Source organism: Pseudorasbora parva, chromosome 17 (genome assembly GCF_024679245.1).
Source record: "Pseudorasbora parva isolate DD20220531a chromosome 17, ASM2467924v1, whole genome shotgun sequence".
Taxonomy (NCBI): Eukaryota; Metazoa; Chordata; class Actinopteri; order Cypriniformes; family Gobionidae; genus Pseudorasbora; species Pseudorasbora parva.
This window is the reverse complement of record NC_090188.1, coordinates 39527276-39554733: the sequence shown is the minus strand read 5'-3', so window position 1 is coordinate 39554733 and position 27458 is coordinate 39527276. Positions and strand designations below refer to the sequence as shown.

The 27458-nt window shown below is 38.6% G+C and overlaps 1 protein-coding gene across 10 annotated transcripts in view; it reads left to right on the top strand.

Moving 5' to 3' along the window:
* Positions 1–27458, top strand: part of dst (dystonin) — a 251988-nt gene that overhangs the window by 208020 nt on the left and 16510 nt on the right. For all 10 annotated transcript variants that reach the window (XM_067422412.1, XM_067422411.1, XM_067422413.1 and 7 more), the window contains 16 exons: positions 832–960; positions 1211–1381; positions 3677–3832; positions 5332–5538; positions 5983–6102; positions 8153–8322; positions 9171–9330; positions 18617–18811; positions 20726–20854; positions 21916–22059; positions 24114–24302; positions 24398–24527; positions 25262–25425; positions 26715–26877; positions 26952–27106; positions 27206–27280. In XM_067422412.1, coding sequence (XP_067278513.1) covers positions 832–960; positions 1211–1381; positions 3677–3832; positions 5332–5538; positions 5983–6102; positions 8153–8322; positions 9171–9330; positions 18617–18811; positions 20726–20854; positions 21916–22059; positions 24114–24302; positions 24398–24527; positions 25262–25425; positions 26715–26877; positions 26952–27106; positions 27206–27280 — 2457 coding nt within the window. The remainder of the gene's footprint in view (positions 1–831; positions 961–1210; positions 1382–3676; positions 3833–5331; positions 5539–5982; positions 6103–8152; positions 8323–9170; positions 9331–18616; positions 18812–20725; positions 20855–21915; positions 22060–24113; positions 24303–24397; positions 24528–25261; positions 25426–26714; positions 26878–26951; positions 27107–27205; positions 27281–27458) is intronic.

Genomic DNA, 27458 nt, shown 5'->3' with positions numbered 1-27458 from the left:
AAGTTAAAAACCCTAATCTTTTTCCAAAGTTTTACTTAAATGTACAATTAAGAATGACCAAATGGCAAGTGATTTTTTTTGTAAAGTTTAGTTTTAATAAGTGCTGTCAATCGATTAAAAAAAACAATTTTTTTTCTGTAATTAATCACAATTAATTTCTATACTGTTTCTATACTGTAATAATTTCACATGAATCTCCAAATTAACTTAGAAACAACTTAAAGACAGTATATTCAAAATCTTTGTTTAATGGCATGTTTTTCTGAAAGAAGGTCAGTATCACTGATACCAATGTCTCTATAAAACAGATTTATGCTCAATATTAGACAGTAATTATAGCCATTCAATATTGCAGTATAATTGAAAGATATATATATATATATATATATATATATATATATATATATATATATATATATATATATATATATATATATATATATATCATTTAACTCATTAATGCGAGGATACTTAAAAAAATTGGCATTTTGGCATCATTTTGTATTTTCGTTCATTCAAGCACAGTCTAAAGTGTCTGTTCATTTTGATAGCACTAGTTTTAATAAATTTCAAAACCTTTTTTTGCATACGGTTTCTGCTCCATAGGTTTCAACCCAAAACACTCTGTTAAAGAATTGATTGTGTTCACTCGTTTTCTCCAGACACTATTGTTCTTGTTTAGGAATCCAGAATACCTACAAGCATGGCATCTTTAAGGCTAATAATCTGCGCTCATTAATCTGAGCACCCCGGTTCTTTGAATGCCACCCCTCCGGCCGGCGGTAATGAATGTGTGAACTCTGTTATGACGCTAGCTGATCTGCTTTTCAGGCTCAAGGTTTCCATGGTGAGATTGAAGACATGCAGCAGTGGCTGAAAGTCACGGAGCGTCAGCTGTTAGCATCAAAAGCCCTCGGAGGCTTACCAGACACGGCCCGAGAGCAGCTTAACACCCATCTGGTATGTGTTTACTGCTACAACAGATCTGCACACGTATGGCAAGCTTGTAACAGCTAATGGACACAATATTTGTTTTACCTATCAACAATTAGAATGATGCATTTGTTATTGAGCTTGGTTTATCCAAGCATTCTATTAGAGGATGTTTATCATAAAAGCCTTGTTTAGAGGAATAATTCTCCCCAAATTGAGCATTTTGTCATCATTTGCAATCCAAAACTACAAACACAATGTGTCTGTGTATTTGTAGGAGCTCTGCGGCACATTGGAAGCGAAGGAGGAAATATACAAGCAACTTCTTCACCGAGGGCAGCAGATTTTGGCCATGACCCCTGAGGGTCAAGACAGCACCACTGAACTGGACCTACGCAACCTGCAGGACAAATGGGAATGTGTTCAGGCCAAAGTGATGGAGAGGAAGGTGAGAACAGCCACTCTGTTAGGGTTCTCTGTCAGTTTGACTCATTAGCGTCCTCATCGTCATCATCGCGGGGCGGTTGGTTTGGATCCCAGAGCTGAAGTATAGCTGTGATATCAGATCTGTGCGCTGTTGTGCTTTGATGTGTTTTTGAGCACATGCCCAAAGTGAGTTATAAATCAGGACAGAACAAAGCGGTGGATAAACAATAGGTTAGCCAGAAACACAAATTCTGTCATCATTTGCCCACCCTTGTCGTCGTTCCAAACTCGTATGATGTTTTTTCTTCTGTGCCACACAATATTCACACTGCTTTTTTCTGTACAAAGTTTTACAGAAAAAGGGAATTCCATTAGCCTTGATCAACAGTTGAAGTAAAACACGTTTGTTCATGGGTGAGCGCACATTTATTGCATGGACGGAGCAAACTGATTCTATGAATCATGAATCAAATCAATTCACTGTCTCTCAAATCTTGAAAAGATTCACAGCTCTGTTGTTTAAGAAATGAAAAGCTACACACTCCATCAATTAGGGTTAGAAGAACTGTTGCTAAACATATAACATTCTAGAAACATCATAATCACTGTGATAATCATCCAGTCATAGACTCATTGACTTGCCTATTTAAATCCAAACAGCAATTTATATTTTAACTTTTTGGCTGGGCAGTGTATTTTAACATATGCAAATATGATGGCATATGGGTAAACGATTCAGTTTTTGTGTGTACTATTTCTCAAAGTTCAAAATTAGCATATATTCAATGGAAAACAAGGCTTCTAAAATGCCCAGATCAGATCTGGCTGTTCATCGGCTGACGTCAGATGAATGTAAATCTGATTTGGGCCAGTTTGCTTTGTTGAATCCGGGGCTTGGAAAAGACGTTAGCTTACAACAAGAATTTGACCACACAAGTTCTTGTCATCTGTTGCATAGTGAAGTCATCTTTTAAAGTTTGCATCTTTCTCAAAAATAGCTCCTGACGTTATGCTAACCAGACCTCACATTACAGATGGTGAGTCAAATGTTGATGAGATCATTGAAGTTCCTGCCTCATATCCTCCTCTGCCTATCAGTGACACGAGGAAAAGGAAAATCATATTTCACGAAATTTCAAGAGGCGTCTTGCCATATCTTGTTACTAACTTGCCTGTTAGTTGCCTGAAACTAAGATGTTTCCCAAACAGTCATCCACCCTCATCTTCTATTCTTCTTCTAACCAGTCTATTCTCCACTAACAGATAATTATTGCTAGTTCCTCCTTAAACCCCATTGGTTGAGCAAGAAGTTTACGTAAGGCCACTTAAACAAACATTAATGCTGTGAAAGTGCTGTTTAGGAGGTCAGCCTACAAATGACTTATAGTTGTCCCCTTTTACAGAGTCTTGATGTTGTTTCTTAGCCTGACAAACTCACCATAGACAGCTCATTCCGAGGGACGGATAAACGGTTGTCTTTCAAACTCCCTCTGCAGGCGATAGGATAGCTCTTTAGCAAACCAGAGCAACGAAGGTGAAACAGAGCTTGTTGATAGATTAAACATTCGCCGTATCCGGTCGGCTAAACTCTCAACACATCTTCCCTTCTTAAGAATGACTTCAGTGCCGTTCTTTGTTCTTTTCTCTGAGAAAAGCTTAACTCCAAGTCTTCCAGAATCGCGGTCAAAGCTGATTCGAGAGACCGCCGGCGTTCGCCAGTTTCTGTGTTTACTAGAAGCACGCAAACACAACTCGGCCATCATCATTATGGCCCCGCCCACCGACTCTATACACTATGTGATTGGTCTGGCAAGAGATAGGGGAATACAGCTCAGAAGGGTATTGAGATTTCTTAGACGACACTTGCGGGCAGATTAAATTTGCTGCCGCTAGGGTGCGTCTAGATTTCTAGGCTAGTTGTTTCTGGCTCTGCTTGAGCAGGTTTTCCTGCTTGAGTGTTGATTATTTCCCCATGTTCTCCATTGTTGTGGCTCCCAGGCTGTCAGTAACACTCTGTTTAGTTTCTGTCTCTGTCCTCTGATTGATCGGCTGGAGCAGTGTGCTGTGATTGGTCAAGGGCTTCCAGCGTGTTTGAAAATGTTCCGCCCCTTACCATAACCGCCAGTTTCAACACACTGTTAACTAACTCAACCAGGCCTGCCTCTTTATTCTGTGTATTAATTATTTAAATAAGGAACATTATGATACTGATATAAAGAATAACACCCGCTGGAGGGATTTAAACAGCAACATTACACACTAAAGAGAGATCAACATGGAAAGAAACATTAATGTGTGTGTGTTTGTACACCCTTAGGTGAAACTGGAGGAAGCTCTGGCGATGGCCACAGACTTCCATAACTCATTGCAGGATTTCATCAACTGGCTGACCCAGGCCGAACAGATGCTCACTATGATATCTCCTGCCTCTCTCATCCTGGAGACCATCATGTTTCAGATAGACGAGCATAAGGTCAGTGCTCTTTGACATGATATACACCGTGATACATAACACTTGATGTCAATACACATTAACTCCTTTCAAGTGCATGTTGTAAATCTTATTGTGAACAATTAATTTGTGCATACATTTCATAAAAAATAACAATATTTGACCTTGCGAACTGGATTCCAGATTACAGTTATACGTTCAAACGACTCCATTTTCAGCTAAAAACCAAGAACTTGTTATGCGTTTTGGCTGTTAATTTACATGACAACAGGGTTTTGGGGGCTTGAAAACAGGATTCAAATTGAATGTTTATGAAAACAATTAATACCATTATCATCTCTACAAAAACGTGTGAAAATGGTGGCATCATGCGCATGTGTATTATATGTCCAGTCTATAGTTTCTGCATTTTTAGCTGGTTTTCATGGATTTGTGTGAACAGGGACATTTGACAAATGTTGTCGTCTGTAAATAAGTCAGAAAATAAGTATGCTGCATCCCAAATCGCCTACTTATCCTAAAAGTATGTACTCTTTTTGTGAAGAAAAAGTATATACTTTTGAGTGTGTAGCAGAAAAGTATGCAAGCTTTTGGGACAAACTACTTCGTCATCTTTAACGGACTCTGTCGCTTAGTTACGAGCATCCCGTCACCATTTATCTGCCCTGTCAATCATCGTCAGATTCATCACAGTTCAAATCCTCCTCATTCAGATTAATTTCCTACCATATCAGAGAGAAATGTAGCCGCACGTTGATCTGCCATTTGTGGGTCTTTAATGCAGAGACTCTCCTCATGTGTTTGCGGTTTAATGACGCATTTAAAAGTTAATGGATAAACATTTTATTACAAAAGTTCTCAATGTTGCTGCAGGTGAAATATAATGTGGATAGCACTGAATAAATATCTTTTCGTCAGGTTAAATACTGATAACTGATCACTCAAACCTTTATCTAAACCTCTCTACTCAACCTTCGGACTCGCACATCCATCATGTTTGTAGTTTTTTAACACTTTTTATCCGCCTTTGTAGTTCTAATCGAATCCTCGTCCAAACTCGCAATGTGTTGTGGGCAATATCAGCCGTTAGAGTGTGCGTCGATCCGCACTTCGAAATCGGACCGGAAACAGTAAACCCTCCGGGTATCTTTGGAATGCTCTTTTCAGCATACTACAATTTTGGACATACTGATTCTATTTTCGAATACTATTTCGTATGGATAGCAAATTGGGACGCAGGGATAGAAGTACATTGCTGTGCTTAAACTCCGCCCATCCAAGCTCAAGCTCATTTGCACACACTGTTGAGTGCCACACCCACGTCTCAACATCCAATCAACAACCGATGCTCAGAACAAAGTCCCTGCCTTATATATTTTTCTTTTTAGATAATCTGTTACACGAATGCACGTCATATGTTATAAAAAATCATGCTGGCTTCAGCAATGTTGTTGCAGTTGAAAGAAATAGTTAAATTCCATAATTATGTCTCCTAAAATGGATCTGCTGGTTTTCCGCAGGTGTTTGTGACTGAGGTGAACTCTCATCGGGATCAAATCATCGAGCTGGATAAGACAGGAACACACCTCAAGTACTTCAGTCAGAAACAGGATGTGGTGTTGATCAAGAACCTCCTGCTGAGCGTTCAAGGCCGCTGGGAGAAGGTCGTGCAGCGGTCAGTGGAGAGAGGACGCCAGCTGGACGATGCCAGGAAACGTGCCAAACAGGTGCGAACCAATGTGCTAGAACCAATTTAAAAAGCATGCAGTCACTACCTACAGTAAAGGTTGAATCACAGCAGACTTAATTGTAGTTTTTTTCCACTGATCAACAAAACGAGACTCTTTAATGTCAAAGTAAAAACAGATCTCTACAAAGTGATTTAAAATGATAATTTTTAAATGCTATTTTACAAAATTACACATTATATACATTTATTTATTTATTTATTTATTTATTTATTTATTTATTATATACTTATTGTATGCTATTATATTGATTCTGTGCAAACTTGAAAGAATATTTTGTTGTTCAGTATGAGAAAAAGCCAAATGAAATCCGCTGTGGTTCAATGCCATAAAGCAACTGTATCTGATAAAAGCAGAGAAAAGAAACTGCTACAATATACCGCTTACACCACAAATGGATTCTCGTGCTCTTGTCTTGTGCAGTTCCACGAGACCTGGAACAAACTGATGGAGTGGCTGGAAGAGTCAGAGCGAGCGCTGGACTCTGAGTTGGAGATCGCTAATGACCCAGACCGGATCAAGACGCAGTTAACTCAGCACAAGGTGACTGACACCAGTCAATTACCCAGTGTTTATTCCCATCACAGCTTATTTTAGGTCACCTCACAACACAACAAATACTTCAAATGTAACGGTATTCAGAACAGATCAAGAATTTAAAAAATATAAGTAGGCTATAAATATAAAGCCAAAACGGAGTCATTTAATGAGAAACTGAAAGTAACCAGCAAACTCTCTCTCATTCGAATCCAAATGTTTCCATATTTGCGATGTATTTTGATGCATAACCACTATTTATTATATGCTTTGTACTTCACTCGCGTCCCAATATTGATGGGAAAAATCATCGCCTTCACATGCGAAAAAATGTGTTTGGAAACACCACAACCGCGGTGCTCATGCTGAATTGCACAAATTGCTACTGACTATTTAAACTGAGCTGTGTAACTTTTTATAAGTTTATATGTTTTTATATGTGACTATTTTTATTTATATAATCAACAGGCTGCGATGTCGAGTATGCAATGCTGGAATATGTTAGGCGCGACCAAACAGAGGAAACATAAAAAACTTCATTTTGGCCATACAGATAATACGAGTAGGATAGAGTTCAAAATTGCTGAAAAGTGCTATTGTAAAATAAAGAAAACAAGATGTGCTTTCTGTCATCTGGTTTCCTCTACGTGAACTTGAGGAGCGCCGCACTTCACAGAAATTAACCAAACTCAAGAACAAACGGTCACACCGTTTGGTCACACCAAATATATTTTGCGTATTTATTAATTTTATATAGGCGCATTTTTAATGTTACTTCATTTTCCATAAATCATCCTGGCAAACCATTTCTTTAAGATTTGGAAACCACTGCTCTAGACAATTACCATTACCACCTCGGGCCAGTTACACAAACACAGCCACTGTTAAAACTAGTTAAGAACTAGTCTGGCCAGCTAGCAGTTAGTAAAGGGATAACCTCACCTCTCAGATTCAAATTAGAGCAGTATTTTTTTATGTTACTGACTTAAAAAGTTTTGACCAGTTGTAAAAGTTTACTTACTAGTAAACTTGTAAAAGGAAACTAAGCAGTTTATGCAGCCTGCCACAGGGAGTAAAGGGTTAGTTCATCCAAAAATGAAATTCAGTCATCAATTACTCTACCTCATGATATCATGTCTCTTCAGAAGACTTGAATTCAGCGTGGGTGAATAGATTTACAATGGAGGGTCAGAAATATCTCAGATTTCATTAAAAATATCTTTCTATCTGTTTCAAAGGGTTAGAAATGACATGAGAGTGAGTAAAGGATGACAGAATTGTATACATTTTGGGTGAACTAACACTTTAACATGCATGTCTAAATGTGTCTCCTTGTGTTCTGACATTCCTCTCTTTATCTTGTCACATTCTACATGACTTTCACAGGAGTAAAGATTGAGCGAACGAACCCATTTAATGCAGCTTACGACAGAGTGAGAAAGGAATAAATCCCCCTGTATTCACACCAGTATTTTGTCTGACTGCGTGTGATTCAATCACAAAAGGGATCTTTAATGCCAGGTGTAAAGGGGGTCATATAGACTTCCTGTTCACACCATTAGCTACTGTGTTGTTATCCGCCGTGTATGTGGAGAATCTGACGTGATGCTTGACGGAAAGTGTGAATCACAATGCCAGGTGTTTTTTTATGCGGGTCATGAGAAGTGTCATCCTGTTATACTCCTGTATATTTCAGTTGCCTGCTTTTTTGGAAATAACCAGAGGCATTACAATTTTAGAGGTTCAGAGAGGTCCACCTTTTCAGGGCACACAATGAAATAAATACACTAAGCATGTTTGATGTTTCTCAAAACTGAGGTCAAGCCCCTCGATCTCCACCATCAGTGGTTTTGAAGCAGGATATGAGTGGGTGGAGGACTGTGTGCATATTGGTATGTAATTAACAGCTCAGCAGTGCTTCAGAAGTTCTGATGAGTCAGTCACAAATACAAGTGGCAGGATCTGATGACATCGGGCTTCCCGTAAGGCCTCACAGGATGACGTGTGCCCTTGAGCTCTGTTTGAATGACCCCTCGCCTGTGTTTGTCTCGTGTAGGAGTTCCAGAAAGCGCTGGGCAGCAAGCATTCAGTGTATGACACCACCAGTCGCACGGGCCGAGCGTTGAAGGACAAGACCTCCTTGCAAGATGACAACCAGAAACTGGACGACATGCTCAGTGAGCTCAGGGACAAATGGGACACAGTCTGCGGGAAATCTGTGGAGAGGTACATGGATTTCAGGCAAACACGTTCTGGTTACAATTATCCCCCTCGTCTACTAAAGAGCTCATTAGTCTCCATGGAGTTTCTGGCTCTGCTAGAGCAGGTTTTCCTGCTTGAATGTTGATTATTTCCCCATATTCTCCATTGCTGCAGCTCCTATCTTCCTAGTCTGTCAGTAACGCTCTCTTTAGTTCCTGTCTCTATGAAGCCCCTCCTTCTGAAAAGCACACTGTGCTCTGATTGGTCGGCTTAAGCAGTGTGTTGGGATTGGTGTTTGGGAAATGACCCACCCTTTACCATAACCTCCAGTTTCAACACACTACTAACTAACTCAATCAGACCCCGCTTCTTTATTCTGCGTATTAATTATTATAATGAGGAATATTGTGACGTGTTTTTCTCCCGGAAGAAAACTCAAGACTACAATGGAGGAGTTTCATTGGTCCTCTTAAAAATGTATATATAGATGTATATATTTCACAATATCAACATTAAGCCTGTGTTGGGATAATTTGGTGTGTTTTATGACAATTATGCACATTTGCACCCAAAGAGGCTTTACATTTTTGCCATATTTTCCGTTATTCTCTTCCCATAATGTATGAATAATTGTTATATCAAAGGGCTATTTTACTGCAATGCAAAAACAGTTAAAGGTGACATCAGAGCACAGTAAAATAGACGTTTTCCTTTATGCCTTTATATCAATTGAAAGCTAAAATCTTAATGTTGAGTAAACAGTAGTTAATATACTGGTTTACTTGTCAACTAACTGCATTATTCATGGTCAGCCTGAAGGATATGTGTCCACGACTGTGTGTTTGACAGCATATGGGCTGTGTTTTCTACAGGCAGAATAAGTTGGAGGAGGCTCTACTGTTCTCAGGTCAGTTCACAGACGCACTGCAGGCTCTCATCGATTGGCTGTATAAAGTGGAACCACAGCTAGCAGAAGATCAGCCCGTTCATGGGGACATAGACCTCGTCCTGAACCTCATCGACAGCCATAAGGTAATGTGCACTGATTTACACAAGCTGCTCTTCATCACTGAACCCTCATCACTCCCTCACACTTTGTAACAAAACCTTGGTAACACTTTACAATATGGATGCATTAATTTGAATTAATATGCATTAATTCATTCATGAGTTAATAGTTTGACTCGTTGTGGTAATTAACACATTCATTTACATTATTAGTTAATATAATATGTAATTAAGGAATTAATACATTATGATATATTTAACTAAAAACAATTTAATGATTACTTCATCTATTAATCATGTATAATCTTCATTAGTTGCTGATGCAGTGATCATTAATAAATGGGTTAGTTCACCATTAGTAATACATTAACTCATGATTATCTGTGCATTCGTTAAGCATGAATTAATGCATATTAGTGTACCCGTATTGTAAAGTTTTACCAAATCCTTCCCCCGTGGGTCAAAATGCTTTTTTTAATTTAATTTTAAACGTATTTTTATTTATTTTTATTATATATTTGATTATATTTACCTTTAAATTACTAGATTACTTTCTTTTAACTTAAATTCAATAACGCACAATTTCATGCATAACCCTTTTAATTCAGCTCAAAATATCTCACATTGGGTGTCTTTGCCGACCTCTTGTGGAAAAATAATAATGTAATACGATATTTCATGACTCTTATAGCTCTATATGGAGAATATGAGCTGTTCCGCTGGGTCCTAAAGTCATTTCTCTTAAGTATGCATTCAGATACAAATGCATACATTATAAAATATTTTTTTGTAAAGTTTTAGCAATTTTAGTTAAAATCCAGTAATTTTTTTTTTTTACAAAAGTCCTAGGGTCTTAGACCACTCAGATGAATACTAATAATAAAAAAATGAACAAAATTAAAAATCAGTTTCAGGTCAAAATGACTAAAGAGAAGGATGACGGTGAACTGCAGTACATCATATCAAAGAAAGAATAAATTAATAATTAAATAAAATGTATACAAGGGTGTGATGATATACTTTATATAATTACACAATATATTATTATATGATTGTTTCAGCTCTACTAAAGAGCATGCCATCAGACTAGTTTTATATAAAACTTCTTTCTCCTTCAAATATGAAAGCATTATATGTTATATAATGAACATTTAATTTAGGCTTCGTATCATACATATTATTAATCATTGATCACTGCATATACATAGAGAAGATATACTGTAACGTGACACGGCAGGACAAAACTCATCTAAAATACAGTACAAATCTAGATAAAATAAATCATTATAACACAGTGATGACAAAAATGAATAAGGTATATCCTAGGATCAGGTATTCCACATGATCATGACATAAAAGAGCAGTTTCACGTCCAATCTGACCCATGCTGTGTGTGTGTGTGTGTGTGTGTGTGTGTGTGTGTGTGTGTGTGTGTGTGTGTGTGTGTGTGTGTGTGTGTGTGTGTGTGTGTGTGTGTGTGTGTGTATGCATTTTTCAAGCATTGCACAGCTTTCTTAAAATATCCATCGCTGTGTTTTCAGCCCGGTGTTTTATGGCAAGAATAAAATATAATTATGCTGTAGTTTCATCAGAGGGAGTGTAATGTGACAGAACCGGACAGAACTGGTTTCAATTAGAGATGACAGGATTCCTGGCGAGCTCAAACTCAATGACATCTTTAGAAGAGTTATCATAGCACACATGAGCTGATGAGGTTAGTGATGATGACCTCATGATTATAACTGAGGCCTGAGAAATGGTCACCAGCGAGTTTTGACTATGTTTGGTGCTGTGTACAGCTGATTTCTATCGATACAATCTAGAGCTGAAAAAAAATGGCTTTTTGACAACATTCTATAAATATATCAAAACAAATTTAGTCGTGAGGCAAGGGAGGATCACCTAAAGTGATCCATATTTCATACACCACATCATAAAAAACACAGAGCCAACATCTTCATTTTTTTGTAATGACCAATGCTGATGGAAAGTCGTGGCTGGGTGCTGACGTGACTGCTGTTGTGTGCAAGTGTCAAAAAAAGTTAGTTTGTAAAACACTTCAGTTTAGGGGCCAATTCTCACCGTTAACTAGTTGCTTATTATCATGCATATTACTAGGATATTGTCTGTTTATTAGTTCTTATAAAGAACATATTAATGCCTTATTCTACATGATCATATTCTGCATCCCTTAATCTGACCCAACACCTAAACTTAAAGGGTACATAACCATAACTGCCAGTCTCATGTTAATCTTGAGTACCTATGTTAATATAGAGTAGTATTGCATCCTTCATATCTCCAAAGAGATTGCGTCTGTGCCGTTCATTCATACAGGATCATCCAGGATTCATATTTAAGTAGTCTTTCGCAGTTTAATATTACAACAACAATAGTCTAAATCACTATGTGGCAAGCAGCGAGGCGAGGGACCGTGAGAGCGGGCCAGTGGCGAGTGATAATGAGCGCCAGCTACGCACCACACCGGTCTCGTCTCAAAAGGAGGAGCGAAGACGAGAGAGGACCAGGCCTGGACTTGTTTACGTTTTGTTGTGTGTGTGTGTGCAGGCAGTCGTCCGTGAGGGGCTGCCCACGTTACTTTAGTTTTTTTATTGTTATTTGATTAAAAGTCTTTGAATGTTCGCCGGTTCCCGCCTCCTTCCTTCCCATATTTATATTGTTAATACACACTATTTAAAGCGAGGCCAAAGACGGTTAAATGAACAGCGCCCGGGCACAGTACGGAGCGATCACACTAGTCAAACAAACCAGACTTTCAAACGCACTCGGGCACGGGTCAGATCACTGTGTGTGTGTGGGGCATGTTTTTGTGACATATGAGGACACAAATGTGTATAATGATATAGGTATGACATGGGTATTACAAGGCGATGTCCTCACTTTTCAAAATGCTTATAAATCATACAGGATGAGTTTTTTCGCAAAGTAAAAACGCTTTGTAAAAATGAATGTTTCCTGTTATGGGTAGGTTTAGGGGCAAGGGCAGTGTGTGTGTGTGTGTGTGTGTGTGTGTGTGTGTGTGTGTGTGTGTGTGTGTGTGTGTGTGTGTGTGTGTGTGTGTGTGTGTGTGTGTGTGTGTGTGTGTGTGTGTGTGTGTGTGTGTGTGTGATGGGTAGGTTTAGGAACAGGGGCAGTGTAAGAGGATAGAAAATACAGTTTGTACAGTATAAAAACCATTACGCCTATGAAATGTCCCCATATGTCACAAAACAAATGTGTGTGTGTGTGTGTGGGTGTGGGTGTGGGTGTGTGTGTGTGTGTGTGTGTGGTAAATAAAACCACAAGTCTGCACCATTCATTCACACTGGATCATCCAGGATTCATATTTAAATAGTCTTTTGCGTTTTAATATTCACAGACAATAGTCTAAATCTCTATTTCTTTTTTTTTCTTTTTTTTGAAAATTTTATTTTACTTTTTTTCCACATATAACAACCACAACGAATACAAAACAAATAAAAAGAACAACATACAAAAAATTTAAAAAATATAAAATAAAAAAAGAGATACAGTGGTTAAATCAACTTTATCCAATCAAGCCATGTGGTACTATATTTATATAATTCAAAAAGGGTTTCCAGATCTTATAAAATAATTCACCCCTGCCCCTCATTGAATATGTGATCTTCTCTAAAGGTACACAGCTGCAGACCTCCGACAACCACAATCCAATTGGCACATCAGTGTCTGCTTTCCATTTCAAAGCAATGCATTTTTTAGCTATTATTAGCAACATTTGAGTAAGCTTAATAGCTTGACTGTTTCGAAGATTAGAGTTGGCAAAATTACCCAATAAACACACCTCTGGATCCGTTGGGAAATCAATTCCATGAATCTGTGATATACTATTACATACTTGCACCCAAAAAACCTTCACTTTGGGGCACAACCAGGTAGAATGCAAAAATGTTCCTTCTTCTGCACCACATCTGAAGCAGAGAGGTGAAATCCTGTTGTTAAATTTATGTAATCTAGATGGAGTGTAGTAGAGCTGGTGTAAAAAATTAAACTGAATTAATCTATACCTAGAATTCAAGGTTGAGGTGACCCCATCTTTACACAAATGACCCCACAGGTCCCCATCAATTCTTACTCCCAAATCCAGCTCCCATCTACTTCTGGATTTGTCTGGATCCTCTAGAGGCTGATTTGAGATCAGAGCTTCATATACTCTAGAAATTGTTTTATATAGTGGTTTATCAGAATAGCAGAGTTGCTCAAGACCTGTCAAATCAGGTATCTTAGGATACGATTTGGCTTTAACTCTCAAACAATCTCGTAGCTGCAAATAACTAAAGAATTCTTTGTTACTCAAATGATACTTATTTTTAAACTGTTCAAACGACATTAAAACATTATCCTCAAAACAATGCTCCAAATGTGTAATTCCCTTATCTGCCCATATCTTAAAGTTTTTGCTTTGACACATCGGTAGCAATCTGTTTCCCCATAAAGGTGTTTTAGGAGAGAGAAAATTGCCCTGTCCCATCAGCGACTGCAATTTGTACCAAGTGTGAACTGAATGGATAATCATGGGGTTATTAGTTCTTGTTTTGATCAGTTTATCATCCCATGTGTATAAGATATTGGCAGGATTCTCTTCTTTTATCTCAGATTTCTCCATATTAAGCCAAGAGGGAAGGGGGTTACCAGCAAACATCTGAGCCAAATACCTGGATTGGGCTGCCCAATAATACATTTTAAAATTGGGAAGTCTCAGTCCTCCTTGATTATAATCCCTAATCAGTTTATCGAGGCTGACTCTGGGGGTTTTACGATGCCAAATAAATGATCTTATCGACCCATTAAGCGAAGTGAAAAAGGAGTTGGGGATTAATATTGGAAGAGATTGAAACATGTATAGAAATTTGGGCAAAATATTCATTTTAATTGCATTTATTCTACCAAGTAATGTGAGTGGTAGATCCATCCAATTGGTTAAATCTCTACCCACCTTCTCTAAAAGACTAGCCACATTAAGTTTGTAGAGATTCTTTAAATGACCATCTACTTGTATACCCAAATATTTAATACCAGTAGGTGAACACTTAAAAGAAAACCCGTCTAGTGCAGTATAATCAAACTCTGATAATGGCAAAATTACACTTTTGTCAATATTTACTTTATATCCAGAGAATGTGCTATATGATTGTAATATCATCTGTAAATTGGACAAAGAGTCTATAGGGCTGGTAAGGAATAAAAGAATGTCATCTGCAAACAGTGATATTTTATGTATTTCAGAGCCAATTTCAAAGCCCTTTATGTCAGGGTTACATCTAATGGCCTCAGCCAAAGGTTCAATAGCCAGCGCAAAAAGGGCTGGGCTTAAGGGGCATCCTTGTCTACATCCTCTATAAAGAGAGAATGTATCAGAAGTAATTCCATTAGTAACAATTTTTGCTTTAGGGGATTTATAAAGTGATCGAATTAGGTCAATATATGCCGCTCCAAATCCAAATTTTTTCAGCACTTCAAAAAGATATGACCACTCGACACGGTCAAAAGCCTTTTCGGCATCAAGAGAAACAGCTACTCCTGGTATGTGTTTTTCTTTAGCAGTGTGAATGACATTGAAAAATCTCCTCAGATTGTTTGCTGATAGTCTCTCAATTACAAAGCCCGTCTGATCTGGGTTAATCAACAGAGGAAGACGCATTTCTAATCTCTTGGCTATCATTTTAGTAACTAATTTATAATCTACATTAAGGAGTGAAATTGGCCTATAGGAGGCACATTTCAGCGGATCTTTACCTTTCTTGTAGATTACCGAAATTATTGCATTGGAAAAAGAGTCTGGGAAACAATTGTCCGTCCTAGACTGGTCAAGCACTTCCATCAAATATGGCACCAGCAAATCTTTAAATTCTTTATAAAATTCGGCTGAGAAGCCATCTTCACCGGGAGATTTATTATTGGGCAGTAGAAGAATGGCTTCAATCAGCTCAGAAGCAGAGAAAGGTTGATCCAAACTAAGCCTGTCTTCCTCTGAGAGACATGGTAAGTGGACTGAAGAAAGGAAAGAATCCATTTGTGAATAATCTGTACTCGCCTGAGAGGTATATAATTCTGTGTAGTATTGCTTAAATGCACCATTAATCTCTACAGGATTATATGTTTCCGCGTTACCTATATCTATAGCATTTATCGTTCGTTTCTGTTCATCTCGTTTTAGTTGCCAGGCCAAAACTTTGTGCGCTTTCTCACCAAGCTCATAATAACGCTGATTAGAACTAATAATAGCCCTCTCTGCCTGGTAGGTGTTCAATTTATTATACTCCAATTTTTTATTAAGTAATTCCCTATAAACATCCTTATTCTGATCCTTATGGTATATTTTTTCAAGTGCTGAGATTTCAGTTTCTAGCTCATTCAGTTTGGAATTTTTGGTTTTTATTAACCCCTTAGTGTATGCAATACATTGACCCCTAAGATAAGCCTTTAAAGTGTCCCATAAAATAAAGCTGTTGGAACAAGAAGGTTTATTCGTAGAAGTAAAAATATCAATTTGTTCTCTTATAAATTTACGAAATTCAGATTGTTTTAGAAGAATGGGATTTAGTCTCCATCTATAAGACCGTCCTGTTTTCTCTGGGATGAACAATGACATAACAAGGGGGGAATGGTCACTCAATAAACGAGGGAGATATTCAACATCCAGCACACGATATAAAAGCTGGGTGGATAACAAAAAATAATCGATACGAGTGTGGGTATCATGAGGATGTGAATAAAAAGAGTAATCTCTATCCTGTGGATGTTCCTGCCTCCAAACATCAGTTAAATTTAAATCTTTCATAAAAGCAGTGGTAGACTTTGCAGCTTTAGAAAGAGGCATTGGTTTAGTCGAAGATCTATCAAGTATATTGTCAAGGCAAAAGTTAAAGTCTCCACCCACCAAGAGAGAGCCTGTTGATTGAGCAATTTGAAGGAAAACATTTTGTATGAACAAGTGATCATCAATATTTGGGGCATATATATTTAACATCGTCCACTGTTCAGAGTACATATGCCCTTGTATCATTACGTAACGTCCTGACGGATCGAGTACAGATTTTGTAACGGTAAAAGGGATATTTTTATTTATCAGTATGGCCGTTCCCCTCGACTTGGAGTTAAATGAGGATGCAAATACCTGACCTACCCACTCCCTTTTTAATTTTTTATGCTCAGAGTCCGTTAAATGCGTTTCCTGCAGGAAAACAATTTCTGCCCCCAGCTTTTTAAGGTAAGTATATACTCTTTTTCTTTTAACTGGACTATGTAGGCCCTTTGTATTAAATGTCACAAATTTCAAGGGCTTTATCATGTATAATTTATGATATCAAAATCACCATATAAAATGCCCACATGAAGAATGAACCCTAACCGTATCGATCCAATATTACCAAAGATTCTAAATGATGACCTGTATCTCTCAGAAAAGCAAAAATACAAAATAAAAAAAAACACATATAAACACATAAAACCTATAGCTGCTGATGCTGAACCAGAACTATACAGCAGCGTAGGAAAACGAATCCGTTGAGAAACGCTCAGCTCGCGCTTCGATCCTTTCCAAGCAAAGATGCAGGGCTAACCCACGAGCTCTCCTTACACATAAAACACACTGATATAAGCAGCAGTCGTTTATAAAAAATAAAAATGCCCCAAACGTATTGAACACATTACAAAAGAAAAACTGTGTCTGTCTTTTTGGTCCATTAAGTCTCTGACAAATAGACAGAAGCAAAGTAAGAAAAAGATGAATTAGTCACCCACCGGAATTCCTCAAAGGAAATGGGGAGGATAAACGAAAATACCAAATATCCAAATAAAAAGCACGGGTGACCAAGGGTAATCAGGTGAAGTTCCCAAAGTATCGGTCTGCAAAATCACTCACCCGTCCAGATCTAAAGACTAATCGCCGAGACAAGTAACGTTATGAGGCCGTATCTGCGTCCCGGAACGCTGCAGACTCCGCCACGTCAGTCGCGATCCGACAGAAACTTGAATGCTTCATCTGGCGTGTGACAGAACCGTGTTCCACCATCATCTGTAAAAATTCGAATACGAGCGGGATATACTAGATGACAGTTGACATTCTTCTCCTTTAATGCCTTGAGTGCTGGAACCATTGCTCTTCTGCGGTTCATCACCTCCGATGAGAAATCTGGGAAAAAGCTGACTCTCTTCCCATCAACAGTAATTGGAGCTTTATCACGGGCGATCCGTAGGATATTTTCTCGGTCCTGGAATTTCAGAAGTCGAATTAGGATGGGCCGTGGGCCCTTCCCCGGGATACGCGCTGCTGGAACGCGGTGGGCACGCTCGATGACAAGTGGGGCGCCGAAGTTCTCTTCTCCCAAAACACTCGGAAACCATGTCTTAAAGAATTCGACTGTGTCTCGGCCTTCAACTCCTTCACGCAAACCAATCAGGCGGATGTTATTTCGCCGGTTGTAGTTTTCCATGTATTCCATCTTATTTCTGAGAACTTCGTTTTCTTTTTTGAGGAGACTGAGAGACTGCTCGCTTCCCGAAACTGTATCTTCCACATCGCTGATCCTTTGTTCAGCCGTAGTGATCCGGCCTTGCATAGATGAGACAGAAACTGTCAGGTTATCAATTGATCCCTGAATAGAATTGCGAAGGTCTGACATTTGAGAGATTAGCTCTTGCTTAACACTCCCAATGATCTCGCGAAACTCTTTCAGCGCGGCGGCGAGCACTCCCGCTGAGCTTTCCCCCTCTGAGACGGTCGCCTCGGCGCCATTTTGTGGAGACTTTCTCTCGGTAGTTTCGGCAGTTTTATGTTCATCTTTCTTAGGTTTTGGTCGACGCTCCATGGTTCCACGCTGTTCACAAGTACTAGGTGAAGATTGTCCTCTATTTTGGGATATGTTTCAGTGTTTATTTCAATGGAATTAGGCAATTTCTAGAGAGCTCTCCCGGCTATGTCTAACTACCGCGAGCACATCACGTGACTCCTCTATTTCTTTAAGTACATTTTATTTTATTAATTATATTTATCCATCAACAATGTTAAAAAATCTGTTAACTTAACCTCCTTCATTCATGTTAATCTGGTGCTATAACTAGTAGCAAAGAGGAAGAGATAATCGGTTCACTGAGCCGTTACAGCGATCTCTCACGACTCATTAAAGAGAGTCAAAATGACATTTATTGATTGAAGTCAATGACTTCAGCCTATCATCTGAAAGGCTTTCATTTGAAACCGAAAAAAAATAGTTTCTGGGTGATTATTGGTTGAATGTTTTTATCAAGCGTGTGTCCATGTGCTGTACAGGTGTTCCAGAAAGAGTTGGGTAAGAGGACTGGCAGCGTTCAGGCTTTGAAGCGCTCGGCCCGTGAGCTTATTGACAACACCCACGATGACTCATCATGGGTCAAAGTTCAGATGCAAGAGCTGAGCACTCGCTGGGAGACGGTGTGTAGCCTCTCTGTGTCCAAACAGACGCGGCTTGAGCAGGCTCTGGTTCAGGTAAGACTGTCACTGAAACATATCCTGGAAACATCATTTAGTTTAAAGGGTTTTATTTAGGTTAAAGGGAAATGAAAATTCACCTACTGTCACTTCTATGTAAATGACCACTGTATGTGTGGTGTTTTAATGTGCTTTATGACAAACCATGTGCAAATTCATCAGTCAACATCATTGTTATTTTCTCCTTAAAACTGCAAACTGAAAACTTTCCTCTTTAAAGGAACAGTAGGGAACAATGGAGCTAAAGGCGCACCGGGGTAAAAAGCTCGTTCGATTTTATTCTCCTCTAAACCACTAGATGGCACAAAAACTTGCCTCAGTATTTCCAAAACATCCGCTTTTTACAAGAAGTCCTCGCTGCAGCCTGTAGCACGATGACGTACTGGATCAGATCCAACATGTACTGGACGGTGGTGTAGTGTTGGTTTCTTTCATAATTCGATGGCCTCATATACGCATGCGCATTAGAGTTTGAATGCACAGTTAAGAGTTTTGCTGGATAGATAAATACTCAAACTACTCACTCAAAAATAATGATTAATAACATGCCTACGCCATCAGGACACACGTTTTGCATTTTCCCTTGAATGTGTAGGCTACTGGTATTCTTTACAGATCCTGTTGCATTGTACCTTGAGGATTAACATTACAGAGACAATTACTTGAATAATTTTTCCTTCCACTCAACAGCAAATATGACTAGAATATATTACAATTTTAACTGTTTTGCATGCATGTAGAGCGAAACTATGATAATCTAAGCATCACATTTATGAAAAGATGGTTTATTCATCTATAATTACTTAATACTAGCTATCAGCAATATAACAAAACAGGTTAGATCATCTATATACAATATTGACCATACATGTCACTTAAGACCAGCGCATACGCATTATAAGTTAACCCAGAGATCGTCACCATAACGATCCACCATCCAGTACGTATTGGATCTGATCCAGCTACTTCATCGTGCTACAGGCTGCAGCGAGGGGTGTCTCGCTTTTTAAGATGCACGTGGAAATGTCTCTGATCCTTAATGTGATCACGATCAGCAGAGCAAACATAATGCTGTGCTGATCTAATATTTGACCATTGTAAAAATGTAGCAAATGAGAATTAATGCTTATATTTTGAGAGAAAGGTCTTGTTAATGATTTTCAGTTTTCTTCTAGCTAATTAAAGCAACAGTTTTTCAATAACGGAAGAATATGTAAAAGTATAATATTTGGGGTAAAAGACAATAATTAATATGATAATAAACAGCAGCTGACTTTAACATTTGTTGACATGACATGGTTAGATTGAGAAGGGAAATATCATATATTGTGTCGAGTGTCCACCTTAGAGACAATCACCATATTTATAATGAAACCAACATATTAAGAAATTATAATATTTATCATATAATAAAATATATTTTAATGTTACTACATCTATATGTAAATCTATATTCAGTTATTATGTGATCTCATTAAATGCTTTCAGAATCTTTAATAAAAAAAACATTTTTGTATTTTTGTATTTTTTAAAATAGTATATTTATTGAACAAAAATTAATCTTTTATCTTTGAAAATAAACAGAAAATAGTGCACATTTTGCTAGTGATTTGAACAAGTATAAACTTAGACATTATTAAAAACATATTATTGTATCTTAAGTGTTTGTATCCATGCTGTGTCTTTTGCCCCGTGTGTGTGGTGCCACCTCATACATTTATAAAATTTTCAAACAAAATTACTTTTAAAACTTTTGTGATTTATTTTCACGCAAAATTTGTTGCTCCATCAATGTTCAAAATAAACATATTTTTTCTGCAATCATACACTATGGGAGGAGTGAAAAGCACATTATTAAATGTTATTGTCAGCTGTAATCTGCTCTTTATGAATGCATGTTTCGTTCCTCAGGCGGAGGAGTTTCACTCCACCGTTCACATTTTACTGGAGTGGCTTGCCGAGGCGGAGCAGAGCCTTCGGTTTCACGGTGCCCTTCCTGACGATGAAGAAGCCCTCCGCGCTCTCACCGAACAGCACAAGGCAAGTTTCCCACAACACGGTCAAATAATCCACATGAGACAAACTAATCAGTGTGAAGATTACCTTCTGAAACCCTTCAGTGACATTAGAATATCAGTATTTACTGGCAACAGTATACACAAAAACTGCAGTTGTGTCTGTTCTACATTACAGCATTGAGTTTAAATGCAAGCGTGCGCCAGAGGGGTCAAAATCTGTCCGAGACAGAATGCGTGTCTGTGTTTTCCACAACTTTGACATTCTTTTTTTTATTAGCTCTAATAATGTGAAGCCGGCTCATTCTGACAGTCCAACTGCGTAACACAAGCCATACATGGCTTCAAATCTTTATTAACTACTGCTTGCCAGGAAACAGTTCAACCCATATTTCCTTGTAGTGTGATCTCATATTCACAATTGAAAATAGTTCCCAGAGACATTATTCATGTCCACAGTTCGAGGAAGCAAACATCCTGGGCGATGATGGGGTTTCTTTTTATGTAAAAAAAAGTTACTAACAACCCGTGCTTAAACAGAACACGCCGAAATTTTGGGACTTTAGCTTATTCACTGTATCCCCCTAGAGTTAGATTAGTCTATATATACCGTTCTCATCTCTGTGCGTGCCATAACACTGTCTGACACACACACTGCTAGCCTAGCTTAGCACAGAGACTGGAGGTAAATGGCTCCAGCTAGCTACTGCTCAGTAAGTGACAAAATAACGGCAGCATTTTCCTATTTACATGTTGTGATGTGTATACTTACATCGTATACTAAAACTGACAGAAAAATGAAAAGTGATTTTCTAGACCGATATTGGTAGGGACTACACTCTCATTCCTGCGTAATAATCCATTAACTTTACTGCTGTACCATGAGTGCAGCAGTGCAATGTTATTACGCTCACCTGTGGACAACTTTCACTGGTCATGGTGAGCCGGATGCATCTCATTTCACCCCAAACACTCATCCTGCAGAATTTGTTCTTGTCCTCAGATTGTGAAGCAATAGGGCGGGGATTGACTTCTCTTTGTGTACCCATGACCACTTACTAATGGATGAACTTTTGATACATGCAGGAGTTTATGAAGAAGCTGGAGGAGAAAAGACTGTCCCTGAATAAAGCCACCAGCATGGGAGAGGCCATCCTGTCCATCTGCCACCCAGACTCCATCACCACCATCAAGCACTGGAACACCATCATTAAAGCACGCTTTGAGGAGGTTTGTCTATTCCTGCTAGTTTTCACTGAAGCATTCAAATACATTTGATGAGAAGCACATCATATACAGTATATATAAATATATATTTGAATTAAAGTAGAAAAGTATTAAGGCTGGCCAAGAACCATACACTTATAAATGGACTGAAGGAACATGTCGGTTGTCATTTATGTCCGACTGTACGACTTTACACACAAGAAGACGCATACAAGAAGACTCGTCTGGAGTTTTACATCATCAATATGTCACATGTTCAGTGACTGTGAGCTGCATTACATGCAGGATTGTTGTTGGTTTTGATTTGACAGTCGTCGTAGAAGAAGCCACACTGCAGGACTGTGCCTCATCTGAGGTAAATGTAGATTGCAATAGTCCTTAATCGGCTGTCGTTTTGACCTAGGATCAGAGGAGTCTTAGGATTTGCAGAATTTGTCTAAGATAGCCAAATAGTGTCCAAAATCGTGCAGTGTGCATCCGGCTTAAAAGGATAGTTCACCCAAAAATGAAAATTACTCCATGATTGTCTTACCCGCAAGCCATCCTGGATGTATATGACTATCTTCTTTCAGATGAATACAATCAGAGTTATATAAATATATTATATTATTTTAAAACTTTACAAACTGTAATCTCTAACTGTGACCTGCGTGTTCATGAGAGACTAGCGTTCCAGCAGACGCAGGCGTAGCTTAAGTTCCAGTGACAAACGTGGAAGCGCAGTGGATCAATTAAAGCAAAACTTGGTTCTCACGAGAACTAGCATATTCTCACCGGAGCGTCCTACATCATACACTGGAACTTTAGTCTCTCGTGAACGAACGGAGGATAGTTAGCTAAAGTTAGAGATTACAGTTTGTAAAGTTTTAAATATGGATATTTTTCTCCAACAAATGCTTTAGAAGGCCTTTATTAACCATCTGGTGCACTTTTATGATGGATAGATGCACTTTTATGGACATTCACTTCTATTATAAAGCTTGAAAGAGCCAGGACATTTTATTAATATAACTCTGATTGTGGTTGACTTAGTGTGAGTGTGAGTAAATCATGGGATAATTTTCATTTGTGTGTGAACTATCCCTTTAAGTCATAAAGAGGCCATCTGACTAACATGTAACAGCATGTTCACTTGCAACCTCAACAAAGTGCCTCAAATAAAGCTCTGGAGTGATTTGAACTTCAAATCAGTTTATGATGCACCCATTGTCTTATTTCCCAAAGTTGTGTAAAGCCAACCAATCAGATCTTTCCAGACCATAAAAGTACTTTCCAGTTTTGTGATACCTCAAATACTTGTGCTGGCAACCAAAATGTTGTAGGTCAAATCCCACATTGGGTGATCCATAACTGTTAGCAGTCTGTCTAAGGCCTAGTTTACACCTGGTATTGATGGATTGGATCACAGGTAGAAAAGTGAGATACACTCCTATTTACACCTGGTGTTTTTTCAACCACTTCTATCCTGATTTATTTGAACTGAGGGTCTATGGGCAGGGAAATGTGTGGACTTTTTCAGATCTTTTGATCTAATGGACAAATTAAACTCATGCAAATTTACATTTGAACACACACAGACGACAGAAAAGCACATCAGCTTTCATTGCTGCTCTGACAGACAAAACACCAGCCGAACGGTGTGAGTGTGTGTTAGAAATCAGGAATGCTGAGAGAACATTGTGCGTGGGACGTTTTCATCTTCAAATCAAACTTCAGTCTCTAGCCGTCAATGTTTAAATCCTGTCTGTCTAGTGCTCTTCCCATAATGTTCCCGCATTAGGTCAGTAGCGGAGAATGGGGGTCTTTTATGGCTACTCCAGGTTGTTTGACCACAAGAGTGTTTACACTACAAAAGCAATCCTGTTGAATGTGTTTTCCACCACCTCTGGAAGTGGTCGAAAGTTGACAACCTCAAAATGTTTTAAACCCAGTTTACACCTGTATTTAGCTTTCTCCACTTGTGATCCGATCAAAACACATCTTAACACCAGGTGTAAACAAGGCCTAACATTGTCCACAGTGTGAGTAGTCTTATCAGATCTCCGTGTCCATGTCAGGTAACAGCCTGGGCTCGTCAGCACCAGCAGAGACTGTCCAGTGCTCTGGCCGACCTGCTGGCCACTCAAGAACTGCTGGAGAACCTCCTGAACTGGCTCCAGTGGGCTGAGACCACACTCGGCGAGAAAGACAAGCAACCTCTTCCTCAGGAGTTAGAGGAAGTTAAATCACTCATCGCTGAGCACCAGGTACCATCAAGAGCTCGGTTTCACTGCATAAATAGTCAAAGGTTTATTAGTGGGAATTGTAAAAATAAGCTGTTTGTGTCTTTTCTGTGTACAAGACTTTCATGGAAGAGATGACGAGAAAGCAGCCGGATGTGGACAAAATCACCAAAACTCATAAGAGAAAAGCCACAGCAGAGCCCCCGGTTCAGTCTCAAATCCCTGTTCTGGGCAAAGGACGAACAGTCAGTGAGTACAGGCATCACATGGTCTTTACGATAGTCATTATTATGGCGTGTGCATGCACCTTAGCTGGATATCCCTGGACCGTTGTTGTCAGTGTTGGGGTAAGGGTTGAGTTTTTAAAATAATGATTTGTGTTTAAATTTGGTTTACCCAAAAACGAACCCCATGATTTACTCCCCCTTGAGACATCCTAGGTGTATATGATCTTCTTTCAGACGAACACCATCGGAGTTATATAAAAAAAAATCAAGAAGCAAAGAAATGCTAGCCTAGAAATCTAGACGCACCCTAGCGGCAGCAAATTTAATCTGCCCGCAAGTGTACCTAGCCATACATAAAAACATGGCTTCACTTCAGAAGGCCTTTATTAACACCCTTGAGCCGCATGGAGTAGTTATATGATGGATGGGTGCACTTTTTTGGAAAATCTCACCTCCCATCTCACACCCAGGATGCTTGAGGGTGATTAAATCATGGGATAATTTTCCTTTTAGGGGGAACTATCTCTTTAAAAGTTAGAATAGGGCTTGATAAAACAAAGACCTAGGCTGTGTCCAAAATCACATATTCTCTGAGTATATATAAATGTGTTCCCTTGACTAAACAACAAATGAATGCTAACAATTAAGTCGTAGAAAAAAAAGTATTTTGCTTTTGTAATACAGTCCACCAAACAGAAGTGAACTCACTTGTTGATTATGCTTGTTTGTTTAAGCCATTTGTGTTTTGGTCATCAGGAAAGAGATCCCCTACACAAACCATGTACGCCGCAGCATCACAGGCACAGATCGAGACCAAGAACCCCCGAGTGAACCTGCTGGTTAGTAAGTGGCAGCAGGTGTGGCTGCTGGCTCTGGACAGGAGGAGGAAGCTCAACGATGCTCTGGACAGACTCGAGGAGGTCAGTCGTACATGCACAGCTGACCTCAGACCTGTGCCATTTTGAATGTAGTCGTCAGGGTCCTTAAAACTAGAGATGCATCGATTGCAAATTTCGTATCCGATTTACGATTTTTTTGCTGTGTGATCTACTGATACCGATTTTCTATCCAAAAAACAGTAATTAACAGCATATACAAACAAAAATCAACTTTTCTGAAATGCTACATTTTAGTTTAATAAAAACCTGAGTAAAAAGACATTGATAAAATAAGAACAAAGGAGCAAATTTGAAACAACAGGTGTCTTCATTGCAAAATACTTGTTAAAAATTAGTAAAAAAACTAAGCAGAGTGTGATTTTCTTGAACTGAATACTTGCAGAGACGGGCATTTGACTGTTTAAGCGCATTAAGCCACTCATTTTGGTACTCGCGGCTCTTAAGCTGTTTTTGAGAATTTAGGGTCCTATGAAATCTGTTTTATTTTTTCCCAAATTCCGTTCTTTCCATTTAATTTATTTTCCATTCTATTTTTTCAGGATTCCGTTTGAATGGTTTAATAAAAAACATGCCTAATTAATTGATTTAATACAAAATAACTTAATGTATTAATTTATAATAAAAGGGCCCAATTAAAGGATTTTTTTCCCAGAAATTCTGTTTTTTAAAAGCACAAATGGCATACAACATTTATTTGTTTATAATCAAATACAAAATAAAATTTTGGCAAACAAAGTGCTGCACAACAGTAGTTTACTGTTAAAATTAAAACATGGAAGAAAAAACAAATACAGTCAAAATAAAGTTCTTTTCAATTATTGTATTGTTGTTATTATTATTAGTAGTAGTATTACATTAAAGGGATCTCCTGATGTTAAGATTGTTTGGCTTGATAACATAAATTATGTGTCTTACTGAGAAAACCCATGTAGGATCTACATTATTTAAAAAATCCATTACATATTTGGACAATGGGCGGGGCCATTTTGTTTGCGTTCTATGTCGATGATGTAGAATGGTTGCACTCGGCAATCAACTGGCACCGGTTCGATCTTACATCTTTAATCTTTACATTAAGTCATGTAAAGATTACATGTCACGTTTCAGCGCATATGTGTTGTATAAAGGGTTTACGAGGGTAAGCGCTATATTTCTGCTGTTCAGTAAGTGCCACTTACTGTCAGAGAGTGAAACTGCATTTTCATTCAGCAGGTGGATTAAAAAGAAACTAATGTGCCTTTGCAAAACCTTTAAACTATTTGAATTCAAAATTCTCTGGGTAACAGTTATATGTCATTTTCTGCTCTAAGTTGAAAGAGTTCGCCAACTTTGACTTTGACGTATGGAGGAAACGCTACATGCGCTGGATGAACCACAAGAAATCACGCGTCATGGATTTCTTCCGGCGTATCGATAAAGATCAGGATGGCAAAGTCACAAGGCAGGAATTCATCGATGGCATCCTGTCCTCAAGTAAGGAAAGATTTCAAGCAGTGTCTTCTTTAAGTCTCTCAGGCTTTGCCCTCAACACCTCTCTGGTCCTGTAGAGTTTCCCACCAGCCGTCTGGAGATGAGTGCAGTGGCAGACATCTTTGATCGGGACGGTGATGGCTACATCGACTACTATGAGTTTGTGGCTGCTTTACATCCCAACAAAGACGCTTACAAACCCTTAACAGATGCTGACAAAATTGAAGACGAGGTAAACATTACCAGCTTACTTTCTGGGAAGTCCACCTAGTAACTGGAAGTGTTACAGATGGCCTGTCGTGAAACCTGATTTATGGCTTTATGTGTGTAGGTGACTCGCCAAGTTGCGAAGTGCAAGTGTCCCAAACGCTTCCAAGTGGAGCAGATTGGCGCCAACAAATATCGGGTAAGTGACAGGTCTTTCATACTTTGGGGATGAGTCAAGAAAAAGCCTTTTATTTATTATACTTGTGGAGCCCTAGGCCAACACAAATATAGAAACCTGTTTATTGTGTCAGTCAAGTTAGATTTTCAAAGTAACAAGACCCTCAAAACTATCACAGTATTCAAATAAGTTGAATGAC